This window comes from Momordica charantia, assembly GCF_013281855.1.
Source record: "Momordica charantia cultivar OHB3-1 chromosome 6 unlocalized genomic scaffold, Mcharantia_2.0 BLBB01000006.1, whole genome shotgun sequence".
Classification (NCBI taxonomy): domain Eukaryota; kingdom Viridiplantae; phylum Streptophyta; class Magnoliopsida; order Cucurbitales; family Cucurbitaceae; genus Momordica; species Momordica charantia.
In genome coordinates, this window is record NW_028275164.1 from 25,141,460 (window position 1) to 25,166,139 (window position 24,680).

Below are 24,680 nucleotides of genomic sequence, written 5' to 3' on the forward strand. Positions count from 1 at the left end.
AAAATAAAACAAGGTCCCAAAATTGTAGATACCAAAATGATATTTAAACAAATAAAACCTTATTTCATACAATTTAGAATGTAGTAACTTGCTCTAAATTGTTTGTTATTGAAGATTGACCCATTAAAATAATGTTGGTGTTAATAATTGGCAACTTCACAAAATTTATCATTTTCTAGTTCATACATCATTGTTATTTTAAAATTTAGTGATGTTTTTATAAAAAAGAAAGAAAAAATAATTGTAATATTTTAATTGAAAATTGAAATTTAAGACCAAATTAAAAAGGTCATACTATACTTTATGTCTTACTTTCTAACTCACGAGTATAACTTAGTGTTAATTGGCACATATATCTTTAATCAAGATGTTGTAAGTTCGATCCCCTATCTCCATATACTAAAACAAAAACTCTAAGCCACTTGCAAATACAAAGAAAAAAAAATTGTTAATTACAAATATAACAATAAAAACAAAAAAGAAGAGTCGATAATACGCTTAAACAAGTAATTCTGTAAATTAATTTATATTAGATATATTAGTTATTTTAATGATATACCTAAAATGAAGTATTATTATTCCTATGATTGATATACTTTATATTAGTTATATAAATGATGTATTATCATTAAACTTGTGATGTTACTTAAGCCCAAAATCTTCAACTCAAAGGAAATAGTCGGTGACATACCGCTAATACGAAGTACATCATTCATATATTTAGTATGATTGATATACTTGATATTGGTATATTAATTCCATCGGTGATATACTTAGTATATATTTGATATATAATTGATATACCTAATATTAAGTATATAAGGAATATACATCATATTATGTATGTCGATGAGAAGAAATAGAAATAACAAAATAAAAATGAAAATTTACTTTTAAAAATTTTACCATATTTACCAAACCAAAAGTATTCTCAAATATGAGAAATATTTTTGCAATCCACTAAAAATGGATTTTTTTAACATTGTTTTTAAAAAACTTATTTCAAAATAATTACTTCTGCCAAACTTATTCTAAAAATATTTAGAAATTGTTGGTTAGGTGGCGGTGCATGTTAAGGGACGATATGGTAAGATTTAGAAAAGAAAAGCTAGCATCGTTTTTTTAAGAGAGGAAATGCATCGCCACACATAATCAGATCATCTCTATCGTCTAATAATTTCTAAGCATTATTTTTCGAATAAGTTTGTCAAAATATAAATATATTAAAAAAAAGACAATATTAAAACAATCCATTAAAAATACCTTTAATTGTTTGTTTGTTTGTTTTTTTTATCGAGTTTTTTTTTTATCGAGTTTGTTTGTTTTTTTTTTAAGAACGATACCTTCAATTTTGTTGGACGGTTTACGATTTTTATTATTATTATTATTCTTTTTTTTTGGAGGATGGTTTACAATTTCTCTTCTCCACTTTCATCTTGACATATTGTCGAGGACCACTTATTTTCTCAAGCGTAAAAGACTCATCTTTTTGGCTAATTTTTCTCATTTTGTCTTTCCTTTTCCACGTCAATTTTCTCAAGTCCCCTTATTTTATTTTTATTTTTATCATTATCTTTTTATTTTTATTTTGGGAAAATTTCTCAAGTTTCCTTTACTAGTTTCCAAGAAAATGCTTTTAAAAATCATCTTTGAAAAAATAGAAACCTAGTATGTTAAACAAAAACAACACCCATAATGATAATTTTATTTATTATTATTTTTTTGTTCCGAGTGTGATTAAAAAGTCTTTATGGAAAATGGGAAATTGATTAATTTGTCTACATGATACTAATATTTAATCCACTTAATAAGGACAGAAGAAAACGACTTCATTTGGTCTTCGCACCCATTTGAATTCAATTATCTTATCATGATAATTAATCATACATCAAATAATTAATGAATTTTGTTTTTTTTTTTAAAATTCTATATAGGTTTAAATCTCATTGCCCATGACCAACATTTTTTTTTCAGTACAAATGGCTCATAACCAACATGAACTTTAGCTCAATAATAATATCAAGAGGTATGAGTTCGAATACCCCACTTCCACTTATTATACTTAAAAAAAAATCTCATTACTTTTCGATAAAAACATCTACTTCTATTGGAACTTTAAATCTCCACACGCTATACATTTTGCTAATTCTAAAAAAAGGCATCTACTTATTTCTTTCCACAATATCATATTTGTACGTTATACTAAAATAAAATAAAAATTCAATTTTAGTCTCTATTCCTTTAAAACGTATCTTTCTACAATTTCATATTTGTTGTTATATTGAAATAAAATAAACCTAAAACTTGAGAGATCTCAATGGAAAAATGATTAAAATGAAATTTAAACCTTATATATATATAGTTAATCAAAAAGAAGATAATTGGTATATATACGAGGAACATTTTGATTGGTGTGAGATTTTTGGGTGATCTAGAGCAACAAAATCGTGAGATTATTATGTAAAAGGGACAATGGATCAAAACATTTCACTAGTCAACCTTTTGCCCAATCAACACGTTTTTCAAAAAGAAAAAAAAAGGGAAGATGAAAACTCCTAAAGCAAAACACCAGAGACTGCAGACTGACTTGACGATGGAGTCTTTATTCCAAGATCAAAACCAACAATTAAATACCCAAAATTTCCCTTCTTTCCCCCTCATTTCTCCATAGCCATGGCAGAGAAAGAGCAAGTCAAGCCCTTGGCAGCTTTCCCCCCCGGCCAATCCCGCAGCGACGACGATGATCGTTTCCTTCTTTCTCCGGCCAAGCTCCGCCTCCAAACGCACAAATACATCAAGTGCTGCGGTTGCTTCGCCGCTCTTCTCTTAATTCTCGCCGTTGTCGGCATCGTCCTCAGCTTCACTGTCCTCCACATCAAAAATCCAAATATCGAAATTGATACCCTATCGTTCTCAAACAGTGGTTCAGGTGAGTTTGAGATGACTTTTTCAAAAAATGAAAAATACAAACACTTTTTTTTTTTTTTTTTTGAGAAATATCAAATAATTCATCTTTCCACTTTTTCATCAGACGGTGAGATGATCATTGTGGCAAGCGTCTCCGTGAAAAACCCTAATGTTGCATCCTTCAAATACTCAAAAACCACGACAAAAATTTATTACGGTGGCAAGGTCATCGGAGAGGGCGAGACCCCGGCCGGGGAGGCGAAGGCGAAGGAGACGATGAAGATGAATGTGACGGTGGCGATTGGGCTTGAGAAGATCGATGACGTTTCGAGTTTGATGAAGGATTTGAACTCGGGATCATCTTTGAATATCAATAGCTACACGAAGATTCCGGGGAGGGTCAAAATACTTGGCTTCATCAAGAAAAACTTGCTTGTGAGGATGAACTGTTCCATGACTTACAACACTAGAAGTCAGACCATTCAAGGGGAAAATTGCAATCAACCAGTAGAAGTCTCTGATTAATGAAGAGAGAAACTTATGCAATTGTATTATAGAATGATGAAATTATATATATATATATATATATATTTTCAGGTAGGTAAATTCATACTAAACTTTTTATTTTTATTTTATTTTTATTACACAATTATTACAAAAAGTTTATGATAAAATATAGAGTAATTAGTTGAATTTTAAACTGTAATTTTTTCAACAGTTTATCTTGCTTCTTTTTTTTTGGGTCAAGTTCAATATCCTTCCTCCCCACATTTTAATGTACTAGAAAAACTATATTTGATTAATAACAATAATTTATTTTTTTCTTTTAAATTTAATCACATTTTAAAAATATTAAAATCTCGAATATATCTATTGATATTTATTTTCCCACATTAACGGACTGTTTTTTAGGAAATTAAGCTAACATGTATTTGAATAATCAATCTCTAGCTATCGTGTGTTTTCTCCTAAAGATTTCACTAAAAGTTAGTCAAAAGCTATCCAGAAAAAAGATGAATTTGTGTGAAAAACGAATGATAGATTAAGCATTTAATTATTTAAGTTTATTGATGGAGACATACAATTAAGACTTCATGATCTGTTTTTCTCCCTTTGAGATATTCAAATCTAAATTAAAGGTGTCATATAATAAGCAATCTACACGTCTAATTGTTTAGACAAAGCCGTCTAAATTTATTAATTATATTATGTGCATCGAACCTTCCAAAGATATAAAGTCAAATATTCTATTTTTAGAATACTTATTCCATCCTCATAAAGAAATGACTGATGACTAATTTATTTATTATGTATGAGCACTTTGATTATTCCACAGCCCGCGAGAGGTCACAGATTTTAGACCAATCCCTCTTTTTTGTAATGTGTCGTATAAAATCATTACAAAAGTTTTGGCCAATCGTCTAAAATTTGTTAGAGGGAGAATAGTATCGAACACTCAATCTGCTTCCATTCCGGGTCATGCTATCTTGGACAACATTAGGGTTTATGGCCTAAACTCGTAGTTTGTAAATGTAATTATAAATTTATTTATTTCAACAAAATTGTTATTGATATTTATTTTAGACTTTCATTAATCCAAATACAATAAACTAAACATATGAGGTTATTTCATGTAGCTATACCGGGTGTTGGGTTTTATGCCCTAAGTTCGTGGGTTTGTAAACAAAAAATAAATATTTATTCACTGAAATTGTTATTGATGTTTCTCTTAGAATTGTATTAACCCAAATCCAATAAACTAACATCCGAGGTTATGTCATGTAATTGGAACAGTATATATAACAAATATACAATATATGAATATACAATATATATATTTGATATACAGTGTATATATATACAATATATATTTGATATATAGGTGGATAATGTTCTACTAGTAACCTAAAAGGTCTATAGTATATGGATAAGGTTGGGTACCTTGTCCTAGTAACACTATGAATACGACCAACTTTGTAATAGTTTACAACTGACTTGATTCAGGTCGTTCGTGTGGAGACATGTGAGTGGGGGTATCGTATACAATGAGTTTGTATAAGACCGAACCGTGAAATAATTAATCTTTAGCTGTAACACAGTTAGCTAATTGATTAGTATTTCAATAGGATGACCAGGTAACTCAATCTCAATCCTGAGTGAGTTATGAACTTCTTCCTGTTAGGGCTCGTCTTTTGATTTTTATGGGTGAAAATGACCCGAGTCGTCGACTCAATATTCCTACCATTTTGGAGACGAGATCGAGTGGGGAGCTGGAACATAACTACACAAGATGAAATTCACTCATTCCTGACTTTAGGATAAGTAGATGAGTGTTCCCTTTTAGTGCTGACTCCAGGAGTTGAACAAGGGGCCCCACCCTCTTACTGGCCCGAGACGGACTTCCGGTTATTGGTTGGACCGTAACCAGGTTGTTCATTAGAGGATCAACAATACTTAAGGTACAAGATGTAATACAGGGGTAAAATAGTAATTTGATTCAGCTGTGGTTACGAATACTCGTGAAGGATTGACTTGCCGTTAATGGGAAAAAGACGTAGACGCAAAATACTCTACAGTGAGAAAAGTGCAGCTGTGCGTCTTTAGTGGAGTGACTGACAGTTAACGAATGTTGATTAATATGGTTAATGAGTTTAATCAATTAATCTCGTATCGTTGGAGCTTCTAATCTGTAGGTCCATTAGGTCCCCTTGCTAGCTCGTAAAAGATAGTTAAGAACATTTAATCTTAAAAAGAATTTGAATTGTTCAAATTTGTTAAAGGGAATTAAAGTTAATTACATGAGATACAATTAATATAATGCATGTTGATACATTATGATATAATTTTAATTTTGAATTGGGTTAAAAAATTATGAGAAGGATGTATATTAGAATTGTTGATTAATTTAAGTTCAATTTAATTAAATTAGTTTAACTAATGGGTTATGTTAATTTGATTAAATTTAATTAAATTAATAATTCTTTTTTGTAATTAATTAAATTTTATTTAATTAATTATTAACTAAAATAATTTTAATTAAATAAAAACAAAAAAAAAAGAAAGAGAAAACCCCCAACTTCCCACCATTAATAGAGAGGTGGTGACTTCCCTCTTATTCTTCCTTCCTTATAAAAGGGAGGTTTTCCCCTTCCTTTTTCGGTTGAATGAGTTTACCAAAACTCTAATGAGAAACCGATCTCTCAATCTCTCGATCTCCCTCTTAATTTTAAGACGGTTCCCATAAATCGAGTTATTAACATCCAGAGGACAGCGAGGAAGGTCTTTTGGTGGCGTTGGTGTCTACATTGAAGAAGTGTCTTCAAAGGTATGTTTCACTACTTCCATTTAATAATTCTTATGTCTTTTCGTTGTTGTATTTCCAAAACAAAATCGAAGCACACGCGTTCGCGCGCTTCAGTTGCGGGATTCGATCCCTTCACCGGGTATATAATTGATATACTCTAGATATATAAGTGGACAATGTCCTGGTAATAACCTAAAATGTCTATAATATATGGATAAGGTTGGATACCTTATCCCGGTAACATTATGGATACGACCCACTTTGTAATAGTTACAAATGACTTGATCTAGGTCGTTCGTGTGGAGACATGCGAGTAGGGGTATTCTATACAATGAGTTTGTATAAAACCAGACCACGAAATAATTAATCTTTAGCTGTAACACCGTTAGTTAATAGATTAATATTTCAATAGGACGACCAGGTAACTCGATCTCAATCTTGAGTGAGTTATAGCCTCCTGCCTGTTAGGGCTCGTCCTTTGATTTGTATAGGTGAGAGTGACCCGAGTCGTCGACTCAACATTCTTACCATTTTGGGGACGAGACCGAGTGGGGAGCTAGGAATATAATTTCACAAGATGAAATTCACTCCTCCCCGACTTTAGGGGAGTAGATGATGAGTGTTCCCTTTAGTGTTGACTCTGAGACTTGAACAAGGGGCCCCACCCTCTCACTGGCCCGAGAGAGACTTCCGGTTATTGGTCGGACCATAACCGAGTTGTTCATTAGAGGATCAACGATACTTAAGGTAGAAGATGTAACATAGGGTTAAAACGGTAATTTGACCCAGTTGTGGTTACGAACACTCGTTAATGATTGACTTGCTGTTAATAGTCGATATCCGTGGACACAAAAATATTGTATAGTGAGAAGAGTGTAGCTGCGGGTTTTTTAGTGGAGTAACCCGTAGTCAAGGTATGTTATTAAGGTTGTTAATGAGTTTAACAAATTAATCTCGTAATGTTGGAACTTCTGATCTATAGGTCCATTATGTCCACTGCTAGCTCACAACGGGTAAAATAAAGATCAAGGTTTTTTTTTTTAAAGAATTTGAGTTCAATTTAAATGAGGGACTCACATAATACATATAAATACATTATAATATAAAGTTAATTATGAACGACATTCATAATTCAACCATATATTATGAGAGTTATATTTGAATAAGATTCAAATAATAATTAATATTTATTGGATTCATATTAACACTATAGGTTAAAATTAAAGTGAATGAAATTCACATTAAAACTATAGGTTAGGAGAAATATACCTTTGAATATGATTCAAATAAAGCTTTAATTAAATATATGATATTTAATTATAATTATTATTAATTAGTTTGTTTAATAACTAATTAATTAATTAATTAAATTGAAATTAAGTTAATTTTAACTTACTTAACTCTCCTTTTCCTCGCATTTTGCAAGGTAGTGGGAAGTTGGTGGGTGGAGGGTCTCCCCTCTCTTCTCCCTCCCTGTAAAATGCAGAAGGCTACATTTTGGATGAGTTGAACAAATTCTCTCAAAAGCTCTCTCTCAAGAAATCCTTCTCTTATTCAAAAGACGATTCCCACAAATTGATCATTGCCTAGAGAATAGTGGGAAAGATTTTTTGGTGGTGTCGGTGTATACGTCGAAGAACGATCTTCAAGGTTTTTATTCTTTGCTTTGCTTTGCTTTCTTAGTAGTTTTTCTAAACAAAATCGAAGCACAAACGTTCATGCGGTTCTTCTATCCCTTAAAAAGCTTGGTTTCGACCCTTCCTGGGTGAGTCTGATCATGAATTATATTTCTACGGCTAGCTTTTCTATTATTATAAACGAAATTGAAAAGGGAAGAATAATCACCTTTAGAGGATCTCCCTGCTTATTCCTTATATGTGTTGAAGGCCTTTTAGCGTCCCTTAGTGAGGGTATCTAGGAGGGGTTTAATTTCTGGGGCTTCTATCATTAGTTCTTGCCTAAATATTTCGCATCTCTTCTTCGCCGATGATAACCTAATATTTTTTTTAAGGTTAATGCTTTCGAATGCTCTCAAAGTAAAAGGGTCCTGATCAATGAGTATAAAAAGGCTTTCGGAAAAAGTATAAACTTTAAGAAGTCGGTGATAACTCTCCATAAGAATATTTTGTGGCATAATTTGGGTAATATATGTGTGGACATGTGAGGGTCCTTGTTAAAATAACAAGAAAAAGAATAGAAATTAGCAAGCTAGGGTTCTGAGATGTTAGAATTCTCAATTTTCTTAATTTGAATGAAGTACTTAATTTTGGATATTTTGAACAAGAATTGTAGAATTTGGAAGTGCTGCCAAGTCTACTAATGGCGTTGTTGGAGCCTAAAGGGAGAACCGTTGTGTTTGCAAAGGGCCTCTCATTCCTTGAAAATTGTGACTAAGAAGTGCACGTGTTTGAATAATTCTCAATGCGAAGGCAATCCAGAAAACCAATGGTTTAAGCTCATTACATCGAATGTAGTTTTCAATTAAGTCATTGGTGTAATTTTATAATGTTGCACCTAGTCTTAATGGATATTAATTGATACCATTAATTGATTGTATCAATTGTATTTTGTTCCATTAATAATGGAGGTTAAGCATATACATGATTTTGTCTCTTGAATGCATTATTTTTCATTATAAATTAAATGATGACAATTCTATCACAAACAAAAAGTTCAGTTAGATTAATCCTTAAAATTACAGGCTATACTCACGCTATAGCTAACTATTAGGATTCAGTTAGCAAAGTTTTTACCCATGTTTTTTTTTGAGTTGTATGGATCACGAATTACTATTTTTTTTCTGTCCAATCGACTATAATTCAGCGGTAATTAAAAAAAATAATTTTTCATTTTTTTCTTCCAGTTTTTGTTTTTTTCTGTAGGAATCGTTGGGGGAATGGTGAATATTGCACAACCATGAGATGGTACAGTTATTTATAGTTTAATCATATGAAAGAGCAATGGCAAAAAAGTCCAAACATTTCACAAATAGCATTAAAATTTTACATTGTCACTCTTTATATATTTAATCTTTCCATTTTTAACCTTTTCCACATTAAGGATGATACTTGGCATATGAAGAGAGTACACTGGAATTTGGATCTTCGTGCAATAAAATGCTACACATTAGTGTGTTGTTGCAAAATTTAGACTCTTGAGTGATGCAAATAAACGAATTTTTGTTCCGGCTGAATTTGTACCATCAGGAGCGGATGTCGACCTGTAAAATAAACAGTATTGAACATCGATGTGGTGCTAGCCATGCCGGTTCCAATGCCTAAGTTAGAACCGAAAGTTTGTCGAGTATGGGTAATAGAGTTTTTATCGTACTTTTAGGATTTAGCTTGTTCTTCTATTTATAGAGGTTGTACCCTTCTGGACTTGGGAATTTTGTCGTGGGTCAGATGTCGAATATAGGGGTCGTTGGCCAACAGTAGGATTTTACCCAGGTTGGAGTATGTTCAGGCCATCATATGAGCATCGTTGGAGTTCTTGGCCGGTTGGCCGAGAACTGGTCGGCCCCGACCTTGGGTTGGCTTCGACCGGTTCCTGGTCATTTTCTTTCATGTGTTAGGCCTTGTCTTTTGTTGATTACCATCTCAGGTCCAATTTGAGCCTATTTGTAGCTTGTTGGGTATGACTTAATCATCCTATAACAATTGCCCCACTCTCAATGTTGTAATAATATGTTAGTGATGCAATTTCCACCTAAAGAGTTAATCTGTTTCTTCGGGCTTCAAATATAGAGTTTCTAGTTGTAAGACCTGTGCGTCCGAGAGACCTGGTCGGCCGAGACTTGGTCGGCCAGGATCTGGTTGGCCGAGACCTTGTCAGCCCGGACTTGGTGGTGTCCTAGACCTGATCACGTCGAATCTGGTCATATCTTGGATCTAGACATGCCCTGGATCTTAAGTTTTAAAAAGAGTGTAATAAGTTAGAGGTCTATTAGACATAAAGTTGAAATCTCAGGTAACTACTGAGATGCAAAATTGAAAGTTTTGAGGCCTATGAGACATTTTTAAATCAAAATTCAGTAAGTTAGTCAAATATAACTTCAAACAATAAATCATTTTTGTTCTTTTCTGAGAAGACTAGAATTTTCTTATGCAATTAAATATTTTTAAAATAATTTATTGAATATAAAATTTTTTATTCATTTTCATTTATAGTTGACAAAATAAAAATAAAAATAAATAATAACCTAAAATAATAATAATATTTTTTTATTAAGTCCAAATTATAGTATATTTAACCGTGAAATACTAAGTCCGCTAAATTATTTATTTTAAATGATTTTTTTTATAAGAAAGAGTTATAATTGCTTTTCCTAAAAATAAAAAAAAGAAACATAAAATCCAACAATAGTGGTTTCAACACTAGGGCACAAGAAAAATAACATGTAAGCAAAGTTATATTTCAAGTTTGAAATAGGCTTAGGATGTGTTTGGAAATATGGTAGAATTAGTGATTTTGAAAAAATAGATTTAAGTATAATTGATTTTTCAAAATCATCATCCAAGTTTGTTTTGGATTTTGGAATGACAATAAATGATAGAGCGCAAGTGTACACCCGTCACAAGTAGTAAAATGGAACGAGTATTCCGAGTATCGATCCTCAAGGGACAAACGAAGTTCTTTTAATGAAAATGATGTTGATTAGTGACTTTGTAATTAATTTTGGGGTAACAAATAATAGGGATAATGTTGGTTTTGATATTTAAAGACTCAATGCAATAAACCAAGCCTAGTTACTTCAAATTAGCTAAAAATATGCAAACTTTTTCCAACTAGGCGTCAGGCACCTCTCATAAATTTCTTCGGTTTTATTTCACCATCTTCTTATGTCTAAGTGATTTTAAAGGTATAAGTCCATTCCTAATATGTCTATTAGAAAAAAAAAACTTAATTTAATAAAAACCAAGCGTAACCTTAGGTCGAGGTCTTATGTCTAGGCTACCCGAGTGAAATATCTATGTTTAAAGTATTTCTCTCTAAAGTTAAACCAGTAAAGTTGTGAAAACGTATCAACCCTTTCAGTATTGATGCTTGGCTAAAACATTAATTGACCAAATCAAGTTTGAACTTATGGAAACAACTCTAAGTGATAAAATGGGAGAAAAACGCCTTTTGCCTTGCTGGATTTTAAAAACTTTAGCTAACTATCCATAATCGGGCTTGAGAAAGATAAATTTAGCTCATGATAATAAAGGAAAAATAGAATTTAATATTGATGGAAGTAGACAACATGATTAAAGGATTAAAACAAGCTAAAAATGGTGGAGTTGTAACCCGAATGACTCTAACCCGTTCTCTTTCAAGATTGGGGAGCAATACTCGGTCGATTCCTCAAGGTTGAGTGATTACAACTTCGTAATGAGAAAGAGAGAGAGATGAGTAACAAAGAACTTGCTAGAATTTTAATTAAACAAGATTAAAGCTTACAATTCAAGACTAACAAGCTGGAAATAAAATGGTGAACTATAAATAAGCAAGGTTTAAAGCAATAACAACTCAAAAACTTAAAGAGGAAACAGAAATAAGCTGAAAGAGAATGTCAAAAGCTGAAATGATCACTCCGGGATGATGAATGAAGAGAACGCGAGCTATTGAATTTATAGGGACTTCAAGGTGGTTAGGAGGTTGAGAGCTTTGTGGAGAGCCATCCATTTCAAACACCTTTAAATTGGTTTGTTGTTGAATTGGCAATCTTCAATGCATGGAAGACACCTGGCAGGGCTTGGGGAGGCTTCAAATCACACAAAAACGTGCATTTTACATTAAGGGTATTTCAGGATTGAGGAAGGCGCCAAGCGCCTAGCTCGATATTTTTCTGCACAAAATTGTAATTTCCATTACAAATCAACTCCAAATGATGTAAAAACGTCCTATGTGCATGTATAACCTAAGATAACTTCAAATGAAAGGTTTTGGACACTAAACCAAGCTTAAAACACGGTTTTCAAGTTTAAAATGTTAGAAAACATCACCCATTTAACTTCTTTTTACCCTTACGAACAAGGGAAATCACACCCCCGAACTTGGCTTTTTGCTTGTCCCCAAGCAAACTTAACAATTTATATCTCTTAAATCACATGCAACAATCATAAGCAACATCGAACATAAGGATAGACTAGACTTGCTTTTTATATGGTGTCTCGGGAAAGATCATCAAAACCTTATCATCTACCTATCTTCAAAAGCCAAATTACCATAAGCCAACAAAGTTCAAAACAATAAAAAGTTTCTTAAAATTCTTTCCTTTTTCAAAACATGAAAACTTTTTGACAACGCTCTAGAATTTACATGCTTCCCTTTTTACTTAAATTTTAACACTGAATGAATGACTACTAGCCTTTGTGGGGATTTCCTCCATAGCTTTGTAGAGGCCTTTCAAGTAACAGCCGGTCATAACATATGTACGGTGGGTTGCACGATGTTACACAAGACCCAATTCCTACCCTCGAAGCTGCTTACGTCACTCGACCTAAGCTACAACGAGTGTCTACAGTGATAAAAATGAAGACATTTTCTTGCCACTCTTTTTCTTACCTCTCTTCTTTTTCTCTCACAATTTTAAATCTTTTCCCCACTCTTATTTTCTCACAAGCAAAGAGGACTATTTTATTTGCAAACTTGTTGTTTTTTTCTTTTTAAGGACTTTTTTTTCGACTTTTTTTTTCTTGCAAAGATTCTTTTTATATGCATTTTCTTTCTAGTAACTCTTTTTTGCAAAAATAATAGCATGTTCTTTCATGAATGGAAAAACAACATTTTCTTTCTAAAAGCAAAGAGCAAAAGACTGTCCCTCCAAACTTTAGAGAGACAGTGTCATCACTGGAAAAATATTTTTAAAGAGGCAATGCAAAAATCAAAATGAAAGAGGACAAGGACTTCATAAAACGGTGAAAAAGTTTAAGTTTCAAAAAGAATAAAAGCAAAGAAAACATGCTATTGAAAAGAACTTGGTCACAAATGGCTCATCGCTTTTTCGGACAAAAAGAAAACAAAGTTTATCTAATCCTTAAAAATCATCATCGACATGAAAAACAAGAAAAGACACACCAAAATACTAAATGAGATTAAAATTGCAGCATGCTTTGTTTAAGAAAGATACTTCACTAAGCCAAGAACGAGAACATAATCGAAACACGAAGAAACTAGATGGTCATATTTTCATATTTAAACTCAGAAACAACGAGAAAAGCTCACAATATTATCCTACCAAAACCTAAACATGCAACTAAATTCCAAAAATAATATAACAAGCATAAGAAGGAGAAGAAAACTTCCCTCAAATGAAGAATTGGCCTCATGGATCAAACGGCCAAGCCCCAATGCTAAAGACATCCTTTAACTATTCATGCATATTTCTTGTAACCTGTGTTACTGCTTTTAACTTTTGTTCTGTGGCCACCAACTTCACTTCTGTTACCTCCAATTTGTGCTCCAACCGACGACAATGTCCCTCAGGGCTCGAATCTCAGAATTCGTTGAGCCTCCTCGAACTGCCTCCCGAGCAAGCGCATGTCCCAAAAGTCGCTTCAAGTTCTGTTCCTCTATCATCAGGAACTTTCTCTCAATTTGGCCTTCCAGAATCCCAACACCTTGACGAAGACATAGTGAGGTGATCAAACCAGGGAAAAAGAGTTTACCATTTTTACATGTTCTCATAGAGATGATTATCATTACAATAAGAACAAACAATTTCATTAATTTGGCAAACAGGAGAAGGGGCAGTATATTCAGGTTGCACAGGTTGTGCAGGTTGCACCGGTGTGGTCGGTGTGTTCTTCCTGTCCAAGGCCATATCCTTGAGCATTTGGGTCATTATCACCATCTCTTTGTGCATTGAAGTTGCGATGTCCAATGCCAACACTCCTGCTGTGTCTTGCTTCTTAGGTGCAGGTTTCGACCTTTGAGAACACCATAGCTCATTGTGGGACGCTAGGTCCTCCAAAATATCAACTATTTCGTTGAAGGTCTTCTTCGTGAAGGCTCAATTTGCAGCATTGTTGAGCATCATCTTAGTGGGATGGTCCAAACCCCTGAAGAAATGTTCAATCTGGATACATGCTGGTAATCCATGATGCAGACACTTCCGCAACAACTCCTTGAATCTCTCCTATGCCTCGTGCACTGGTTCACGATCATATTGTCTAAAGGTAACAATTTCTTCTCTTATGTCGGCATGGCGAGTGGGAGGAAAATACTTTGTAAGAAACTTCTCTAATAGCGAATCCCACGTGGTGATTGAACCTGGTGGAAAAGAATTAAGCCACGTTCCCGCCTGGTCCCTGAGAGAAAATGGGAAAAGAGTTCATCTCAAAGCATCATCAGAGATATCAAGCAATCTAAAAGCATTTGCGGTTTGAAGAAATGTCTTGAGATGGTCATGAGGATCTTCATGTTCGCGCCCTCCAAATTGTCCTAATGTCTGAAGCATTTGAAACATGAGCGGCTTGAGCTCGAAATTGGCAGCTTCTGGAATAGGATTCAAAATGACCGAATCCAAATTCTGGAATGCTGTAGCTGCATACTCTCGCATGGCTACGTCTCTATCATCCGCCATTTTGATATGGTTAAAATCCCTATGGTTTTGTTGTCCTCTTCCTTGCCTTGCCATATTGTCGTTAACAACTGGTGGGTCTACAGGATTTTATGGTGGAATCTCGTCCATAACGGTGATGGTACTTTCACTCTCGCTTTCAAAATCTCTTTCTTTTTTTTTTTTTTGCTTTTCTCTCTATTTTCTGAGTCTCTGTTCTTTTCTCAACCTACGACAGGTTCTTTCAATTTCAAGATCAAATTGCAACAGAAATAAATCCGTGCTCATGCACTAATCAGTGACCTTCGTGGTTGGATATAAATAAAATGATTTTGAGAACAGAAACAACAATCACAAAAACCGATCACAAAAAGTAATAAAAGACTAAAACAAATTGGTCCCCGGTAACGGCGCCAAAAACTTGTTTGGGATTTTGGAATGACAATAAATGATAGAGCGCAAATGTAAACCCGTCACAAGTAGTAAAACGGAACGAGTATTCCGAGTATCAATCCTCACGGACAAATGAAGTATTTTTAATGAAAATGATGTTGATCGATTGATATTTAAGAACTCAATGCAATAAACCAAGCCTAGTACAACATGTAGGAGTAGGAGATCGAACTCACAACCTCATGGTTGGAAGTATATGCCAATTACCATTGAAATATGTTTGCTTTGGCATCGGCTACTATATCTTTGAAACTATTTTGTTCTTTTGTGGGTTATTACTTAAAAGAACGAGCTTTTTACCATCTAGATTAAAGATTGCATCCTAATTAGTAATCACATTACGTTGAGGCTATAGTTTAAGGATTAACCTTACAAAACGTATTCTTTTTTATTGATTTGTCATAATTCATTTATAATATCAAACAGTATTTAGTTAGAATATTTTCTCTTTTAAATTTGTTACAAGTTCTTATCAAAACTAACCAGGTTCTAATATAGCCTAATACGTTGCTATAAATATTGAAGAGAAGCTCGTGTTACACATCATCATTCAACTTGGAGAGCATTCATTTTCGAAAAAAGGTGAAAAAGAGGATGGGGCAACAGTTTAAAGATATTGTTTTAGCTTGTGTTTTCGTCTTGTTAATGGTTAAGGCCTATTCATTGCCTCTTTCAACCAATGGAAGATGGATCATCGATAACGCAACTGGTCACCGCCAAAAGCTGGTATGTGTGAACTGGCCATCCCATATGCAAGGCATGCTGGCAGAGGGTCTCCACCGTCGGCGGCTTGACGATATTGCTGCTACGGTGGCTAAGTTGCGGTTCAACTGCGTGCGTTTGACGTATTCAATCCACATGTTCACGCGCTATGCCAACTTAACTGTAAAACAGTCATTCGAGAATTTGGATATGAAAGATGCTATGGCGGGCATCAGCCAAAACAATCCTTCTGTGTTGAACATGACACTAGTTGAGGCGTATGAAGCAGTGGTTGATTCGCTTGGAGCACATGGAGTCTTGGTGGTTTCTGATAACCATATAAGCCAGTCAAGATGGTGTTGTAATGATAACGATGGCAATGGATTCTTTGGAGATCGTTATTTTGATCCCCAAGAATGGCTACAAGGACTTGGTTTGGCATCTCAACGCCTAAAGAATAAATCCCAGGTATGTTTATCTCAACGCCTAAAGAATAAATCCCAGGTATGTTTACTCACAAAATTATAAGCTTTGTTTATTTTATTGTTAAATTACATAAAATAACTCTAATTGAGTTGGTTTCAATCGTACACCTATCCTTTCAAAAGTTTCATTTTAGTCCTTAAATCTTGTCTCAATAAACTTTTTTGTTTTTTTTTTTCTTGCATCTGCTCGCCAAAGATAGCATTTGGTTCACACATGGTATAAATATTGTTTTTTTCCTAATGATAATTAACCATGATGAGTTTCTACTATTTGTCAAATTTTATTTAAATCTTAGCCCTAATTTTGTCCGTTGATGGTAAAAGGGGAGATCCAAATTGGGAACGAAAGTGCAGAAAAATAATAGTCACCTTAATACTTTTTTCTCTCTCTCTTAAACTCCTATTAACATCTCAACTAGCTAGAATCGGGTTCTGATTTTGGTAAAGCTAGAAAAAATGATTATTTAGGACAACTTAATTTTAAGGATTAAAAATAAACTTTTGTAACCAATCATTTAGTTGAACATGTATGTTTATATAACGTATCATTCTTGTATATTGTATGTTTTTAACGGTTGCATGATACTCAAATATTTAAAGGTAGTAGCAATGAGTCTGAGAAACGAACTGCGAGGACCAAACCAAAACGTGGATATGTGGATTCATTGCATGAGCCAAGGAGCTAAATTTATTCACCAAAATAATCCAAACGCATTGGTAGTAGTTTCTGGGCTGAGCTACGACACCGATCTCAGCTTCTTGAAGAACAGATCGATGGGCTTCAACTTGGACAACAAACTTGTGTTTGAGGCACATTTGTACTCTTTCACAAACATCATGAGTGATTCATGGACATCGAAGCCATTAAACACATTTTGTGCCAATGTTAACCAAGGATTTGAAGATCGAGTTGGGTTTTTAGTGAGAGGAGAATACCCAATGCCTTTGTTTGTGAGTGAATTTGGGATCGACCAAACTGGCGCAAATGAGGGCCAAAATCAATTCTTGACCTGTTTTTCTTCCTACCTTGTCGAGAATGATTTTGATTGGGGCTTGTGGGCTTTGCAAGGTAGCTATTACTATAGAGAAGGCGTGAAAAACGCCGGAGAAACCTTTGGCGTCTTGGACGCCAATTTTACACAAGTCAAAAACCCTAAATTTTATCAAAGGTTTCAGCTTATGCAAACCAAACTTCAACGTAACTTTACTTTTTTTCAAGTGTTAGGCTACTACTTTTCTATACTTTATTTTCTGGAATTATTTTCCGTTTTTTATTTAAGATAAGATTCATTATTGTCTATTTTCCTTTTCCTTTTTCGGTAAAGTTTTTTTCCTAACACATTTTGAAATGAAAACTCAAATTGTACATTTTTTTCCTTGCCAATTCAAGAATATAATAATATTCTTTTGATACAGATCCAAGTTCAAATATCTCAACATCGCTCCTAATGTACTATCCTCGTAGCGGTGACTGTGTGAGAATGAACAAAAGGTATCAATTAAGGAGCAGTAGTTGTAAAACTTCTAATCGTTGGGTCCACAATGAAGATGGAGCTCCAATCAAATTGGCAGGCTCTAAACTGTGTCTGAAAGCAATAGGAGATGGGCTCCATCCAATCCTATCTCGAGACTGCTTGAGCCAACAAAGTTCTTGGAAATATGCTTCAAATTCCAAGCTTCAACTTGCCTCCATTGATGAACAAGGACAACCTTTGTGCTTGCAAAGGGCCTCTCATTCCCTAAAAATTGTGACTAAGAAGTGCACGTGTTTGAATGATTCTAAGTGCGAAGGCAATCCAGAAAACCAATGGTTTAAGCTTATTCCATCAAATGTACTCGTTTTCTGTTAGTTTTTTTCTTTTCACTAGAGAGTTTTAACTTAACTATAATGAACGGTTCATTGGTCATCCAAAGTGGTTAAGATAATTAAGTGACAAAGAACGATTTCAAACCTCATGATGGCCACCTACCTTAAAAATTAATTCCTATATTCGTAGGTGATAGTAGAGCTTCTCAAAGCATGATATCAATTAGGCCACAATCGTAGAAGAGGGACTAGGGAATCTACATATTTCCCAAATAAGATAAACTAAGGGTCTTGAAAACAGAAGTAATTATAATTTACAGTATAAAGTAAGGAGAAAATGTACACAATTACAACGAAAAAACAGCGGTAGAAACCTAGTGAAGGATTGAGGGGTTGAGATGTTGAGACTTCAGTAAATTCAAATTTCAGAACGCAAGCATTTCTTCAATATTTATAGCAATAGTTTAGGTTATATTAGAATATACCTTTGTTAGATAAGAACTTATAACAAATTAAATTAAAAGATAAAATGTTTTGTTCTTTTAATATTATAAATTAAAGGATGGCAAATTCTATAAAGAAAAGTTCTGTTAGATTAATCCTTAAAACTACAGGCTGTAACTAACTATTAATTAGGATTCAAGTCTCGCACTACTACAAAATTAGAATGAACTATACTGGCTTTTAGACGTTTAATCACAGTTTTTAAGACACTCGTGATCTACTATAGATTGTTTAAATTGATGTAACCGTGGTTCAAAAAAATGCACGGAATTATAAACCATGGATTTTAACAATTATACAAATTGTAGTCTCTCGACCTAATATTAAGACCACACTTTACACCATTGTTATAAAACAATGGTCTAAAGAACAAATAACGATCTATTTTCGAAGATGGGCGCTCACCGATAATTAAATATCTAAATATTGTTCGACCTAACTAATAAAGAAAATGTTAATAATCATTAAAATATTAAGAATTGCCCCGTGGAGTATAGGCCATCATAGTTCCTATTAAAAAGACATCCAAGCCAAAAAGGAAAATCAGCATTGCAACGTCATCGCGACGCGGAGTGGCCGACGTCATCCCTTGAAGGGTCTCTTTCGAGATAAGGGTTTGGAGTCGCCACCAATCATCTACGAGGTGTGATTGGTCACCTAAAAATAAAAACAAGGTCTGCAAAAACAGATCATTGGTTCGGGAGTCGACTGAGCGTAGGGAAGGTGTTAGCACCCTACGACACCCGTTTGAAAACGGTACCACATTTTGTCAAAAATTATCCCATTATGTTATTTGGTCCAAAAAAAAATACTTTTTTTATTTTAAATGTCTCATATTATATTAATTCACATTTTATTATAAGATATGAATTAATACATATGAGTGGCACGAAAGTCATTAGAAAAATTTTGACACCTCGAGAATATTGGAAAGATCAAAGCTCTTGCCAATGTGCAAAGACCTTAGTATGCAATTTAAAATCGTTTTTTATAATATAAACTTTTTATTTTTTAATTTTGTTTAAAAACAATAAACGAAAAAATGGCAATCAAAGACTTGAAATTGTGTCATGTATGTCAATACCCTAGTGCATTGCCAATGTGATATTGTTAGGATACACATTATGCTCTTTTTTAAAATACAAACCTTTGTATTTTTTAATTTTATTTAAAAAAAAAGGAAAACAAAAGTATAAACGAAGATTTAAATAAAAAGAAAACTCTTTATTTTGTATTCCTATAAAACTGTTTTATAAAAAAAAATAAAAATGAAAATAAAAAATCTTATTTAAACAAACTTATTTAAAATATCTTATTCAAAATTTTCAAATCTTAAATAACAAATCTTCCAAAAACAAACTTTACATACGTATGATTTTAGATTTATTAACTTTAAAACAAAATTTATTTAAAAAAAAATCAATATTCTTTTATTTAAAAATAAAGGGAGAAACCGATTAAAAAAAATGCAAGAGGAAATGAAAAGAGACAGAGAGGATGTGAATTGAGACTGTCATTAGACCATCACGGAGAATCTCTATTTCTCTGTTAAACGGGGTGAAAACTCAATAATTCGTCCCACTATAAAACTTGTCTATTCTATTGCCAAAATCAGGGATTCATGCTCTCCCCCATCCCCGTTTATCATCCACTTGGGACAAGAGAAAAGAAAGGAAAAAAAAAAAACTTTCATAGTTGACTGATGTAATCGAAATAGGGTGAGATGATTGAACTTACCATGTATGAATTGGAATTTGAGGAGATTTCGACAATGAGAGTGAAGTAAAGTCAGATTTGACGCCCAGGCAAATTCTCAAACTTGTGTGATGCGCAAGGAAATTTGAATTTTTAAAGCCAATTTCTATGAGATTTGTGCTGCCCCTGCTCTCACGTTGTGTTCTGTCAGTTCCCTTTCCCCTCCTTAAATAAGCAAAAATGTAACGGTAACAATGGGGAGGGTCAAAATTGAAGAGAGAAAAAAAAGGAGGAAGATAACGGAGAAAAGGTCACGTTTCGTTAGTTAAGAGAGATGAAGATGAATACTCCATTTCATCTCTCACTCATTTCTTATCTGACTTTGAAAAAAGAAATAAAAAAGATAGCAAGTTCTATGCACAAGTTTTTTTAGTGCTTTCTAATTCACAAGAATAGAAGCCTTTCTTTTTTGCATATTTCTGCAACAGGATAAAGGAAACCGATTGATAAACTTGCATGGGACTAGCTATTCACTCACTTTTTTCTGCTAATGTGCAGCGGCGAATATAGTTTTGACGAGTAAAACAGAATCAGTTTTATTAAAAATAAAATTTTTTTTTTTTAAATTTAAACAAATCTTTTTATTTACTTAAAATCAAATCTTATTTATTTATTTATGTTAATAATAAATCAAATTCTTTTAAAACAAAATCTATTTTTAAATTTAATTAAAACCTTACCTTAGTAAAATATGTTATTTTTAATGAAAACAAATAAAATTTTATAATATAAAATATTAATATTAATGTTAATAATAAAAAAATAAAATAATAAAATTTGAGCCGGACCAAATACGGTGTCAACAAAGATTAAACTTGGTATACATATAATATACCTGGTTTAAAATTTCACAAATAATATGATTCTCTATGGTAAGAGAGTGATTCGATTAGTCAGAATTTATTTTTAACACCTATATGTGTCTACTATATATATATAATGTTTATGTAAGAAAAAAAATTAATATATATGTTTGACTTATAAATAATACCTCATTTAATTTCCAAATAATCTTTTAATTTCAATAAGAGTCAAAATTGATATTATTGGTCAGAATATTATTTACATCCATAAAAGAGGAATCTTAAAAGATTATTCTTCACAAACATTGTTAGTTTACAAAAATAATATTTGATTAAGTTGCTAATTTACAAATAATATTTAATTAAGTGAAATATTCTATATCATTAATATGGAAGAAATTAAAATATCGTTGATAATGATTTCATTTTTAATTTCTCATGTTAAAAAATTGGACTTCACAACAAGTTTTCTTTATATTTCTGTTTCAAAATTTTAAATGCAAAAACTATTCTCTTAAAACTTTTTTTTTTATTTAAAAAATTTAACTAAATTTCAAATATTTAAAATAATACTTTAAAAAATTATAAAAGAAAATCTAATTTTTCAAATCTAACCCAAAAAAAAAAAAGAAAAGAAAAAACACTCACACACAAAATATGACCTAAATTTATCTGGTGAGAAACGTCATTAGGATTAAAAAAATGCTATTAAAGTCCAAATGTCATTTAGAAACATTAAAAATCTCAAATAGTCGATATTTAATTATGAAAAAGAAATCTTAAAATAAAAAAAGGCCTTAGTACATTTTAAAAATAAATTCTAGTTTTAGTAATTATGGTGATATTGATATATGTTTTGTTAGGATCTTAAAATGTATCAATAGCCCTCTGTTTTTTTTTAATATATTTACATTTGCAAAAAATATATATATGTATATCAATATTAAAACAAGAAACGTGGCACGTGGATAAATATGTATTATTCAAAAATCAAAACCTAAATTGATCATTTAAACATAACTTTAATTAGATGAGAAAGTGAACACATGAAACCTAAGACCCTAACAATCTTGGCATCTACAAAATTTCTTCATGCCAAGCACTAAATATTAAAATTTTAAAATGTTCCTGACCATAATAATAAATTAAATAGAAAATAACGAAAATTATTCTAAATCTGTAATTAAAAAACCAAACTAATTAAGCAACATTAGTTGGAACAAGCTTGAACCACTGGCTCTGAGGATCGTCCAAGCAGTTCCAATCATCTCCAATACAGATGCATTTCTTTGTTGCCATTGAAGAATCGGATTGTTTTTCTAAGCACAGATTCTCGCCGCCGATTTTGGTGGCCAAATGAAGCTTCGACTTGGAAGCCGCCGTCCAGTTGCTTCCTTCGCCGGAGCAGTCGTCGGAGACCACCGGCGGTTTCCCTTCTCCGGCGGCCTTCAGACACTGCCCATTTGCCACCAACTTCACCGGAGTTCCATCGCCGCCGTGGCTCCACTGGCTCGGCGCCGTGCAGTTGCCGAGTTCGATTCCTCCCTTGCCGTCCGGTTTCATGCATTCCCCTGTCACTGGATGTACCATTATGTATGACATTGCAGCTTTTGAATTTGGATCTGCACAAAGAAGTGGTAAGGACAAGATTTTTCTTCTTTATTGTTCGAGAAATTTTCTAAGCATAAATGACAAACCTTGGTTTATTCTCTTGACGAGCTGAAGCAATTGACCGAGTTTAGGGTTTCGATCTTTAGTCCAAGAGGCATCCATGACACCGAAAGTTTCCTCCGGGTCTTCGTGCCCTTGTCTATACATATAGCTTCCTTGGAAAGCCCACAAGGCCCAGTCTATATCCTTCTCCGCTATACGAGCCAAGAAGCAACTCATGAACCGATTTTGAGCCGGGTCGCTGCCTGTCTGATCGTATCCGAATTCGCTTAGAAACAAAGGATATGCTTTATCATCCGTGACAAACCCGGCTTCCCTTTCGAACTTCTGCATTATTTGGTCACAAATTAGGTTGAGTGGCTTGGTTGTGAACTTGCTTTCGGGGTCGCCGCTGAAGGCGTAGAGATGAGCCTCCAATATTACTTTGTTGCGTAGGTTGTACCCTAAAGGCCTTTGTTTTAAGAAACTTAGGTCATTGTCATAGTTTACACCTGAAATCACCACTAGAAGATTTGGATTTATTCTATGGATCAAATGGCTCCCTAATCTCACGTATTTGTACCAAACTTCAGTGTTTGTAAATGGGCCTCGTAGCTCATTTCTTAGGCTCATTGCCACCACCTTTTACACAAAACAAACACAAGTCACAAACTGATACGAATGTTAATGAACAAATGGAATGGGGCATTTTTTTTCACTTACATGGGGATTGTGAGTGAACTTCCTAGCCACAAAGGCCAAGCCTTTGAGCCATTCATTAGGGTCAAAATTGCGATCTCCGAAGAAGCCATTGCCATCGTTAAGAGAGCAGCACCATCGCGGCTGGCTAATGTGGTTGTCGAGAAAAACCATAATGCCCTCGGCACCGAGCCCATCAACCACGGTGTTGAAGGCCTCTGCCACGGTCATGTTCAGTATGTCAGGGTTGTTCTTCTGCACTCCGCTCTTGACGTCGGTGATGTCGAGGCCATCGAAGACGTCGCCCATCTTGATCAAGGGGAAGCGGGTGAACATGTGAGTCGACCAGGTCAGCCGCACACAGTTGAACTGGCGGCGGCTGATCTCGGCCGCCAAGTCCTTCAACGGCCGCTTGTCAAGCCCTTGCGCCACCATGGACTGTGCGTGGGACACCAAATTGACGCAGCTCAGCTTCACCCTCTGGCCTGTTCGAGCGTCTATGATCCATCTTTCTCTTGTGGAGAGGGGTAAGGAGTGGGAAAGAGATAAGAAAGAAAATAATAATAAGGCTATGAGAGACAATTTTTGGGCCATTTTTTCTCGATACAAATGGGGATCCTGTGGCCTTCTATATATAGATAGTGGGAAGAGGGAGAAAGAGGAGAAAGAGTGAAGATTATATGGATTTGAAGAACAATTCGATGCGATATTCTTCTGTTTGGATCTAATTTTCTGTTTCAATTCTTCAAATTTTATGTTTGTTTTTGTTTTTCTGTTTTAAAGTTTTTTTTTATACCTTTCTTTGTTTTACATTTGACACTTTGAAGGCCAATTTTAAAAGTTAGTTTGAGAATGTAGAACAAAATATAAAGATTCACCAATAGATTTGAACTCACGAACATTGAGATAATAAAATAAAAACTATTAAAGCTTTTAAAAGCATAGAAACTAAATTAGAATTAAGATTATATAAAAACAAAAAGAGTCAGGGAAGAAAAACTTTCTTTAGGATATAGATTAACAGCACAACCTTTGAAAAAAAAAAATAACAGCACAAAGAAGAATT

General features: G+C 33.6%; 2 protein-coding genes, 1 non-coding gene and 1 pseudogene across 3 annotated transcripts; 3 read left to right on the top strand and 1 right to left on the bottom strand.

Moving 5' to 3' along the window:
* Nucleotides 1-2,525: 2,525 nt before the first annotated feature.
* On the top strand, nt 2,526-3,613 carry LOC111015350 (uncharacterized). Its single transcript, XM_022290355.2, has 2 exons — nt 2,526-2,929; nt 3,032-3,613. Exons 1-2 carry the CDS (start codon nt 2,674-2,676, stop codon nt 3,430-3,432), a joined length of 657 nt encoding a protein of 218 aa, XP_022146047.1. The 5' UTR covers nt 2,526-2,673; the 3' UTR covers nt 3,433-3,613.
* A 10,676-nt stretch (nt 3,614-14,289) lies between these two features.
* LOC148211007 (small nucleolar RNA R71) lies at nt 14,290-14,396 on the top strand. Its single transcript, XR_015792055.1, has one exon. It is a non-coding gene; the product is annotated as a small nucleolar RNA R71 (small nucleolar RNA).
* A 1,407-nt stretch (nt 14,397-15,803) lies between these two features.
* On the top strand, nt 15,804-18,246 carry LOC111015255 (glycosyl hydrolase 5 family protein pseudogene; annotated as a pseudogene).
* Nucleotides 18,247-22,465: 4,219 nt separating this feature from the next.
* Nucleotides 22,466-24,049, bottom strand: LOC111015333 (glycosyl hydrolase 5 family protein). The gene is made up of 3 exons (XM_022290330.2): nt 23,639-24,049; nt 22,963-23,557; nt 22,466-22,887 (listed from the first exon to the last, which is right to left on the bottom strand). Exons 1-3 carry the CDS (start codon nt 24,047-24,049, stop codon nt 22,466-22,468), a joined length of 1,428 nt encoding a protein of 475 aa, XP_022146022.1.
* Nucleotides 24,050-24,680: the final 631 nt, after the last annotated feature.

Bases quoted from the DNA above. Each gene is read 5' to 3' on its own strand.
- LOC111015333 (XM_022290330.2), bottom strand. From the start codon at position 24,049: ATGGTGGCGCAAGGGCTTGACAAGCGGCCGTTGAAGGACTTGGCGGCC. The intron at 23,558-23,638 runs GTAAGTGAAAAA...TTTGTGTAAAAG, and splicing joins AGTTCACTCACAATCCCCAT to GTGGTGGCAATGAGCCTAAG. The intron at 22,888-22,962 runs GTTTGTCATTTA...TTCTTTGTGCAG, and splicing joins CGTCAAGAGAATAAACCAAG to ATCCAAATTCAAAAGCTGCA.
- LOC111015350 (XM_022290355.2), top strand. From the start codon at position 2,674: ATGGCAGAGAAAGAGCAAGTCAAGCCCTTGGCAGCTTTCCCCCCCGGC. The intron at 2,930-3,031 runs GTGAGTTTGAGA...CTTTTTCATCAG, and splicing joins GTTCTCAAACAGTGGTTCAG to ACGGTGAGATGATCATTGTG.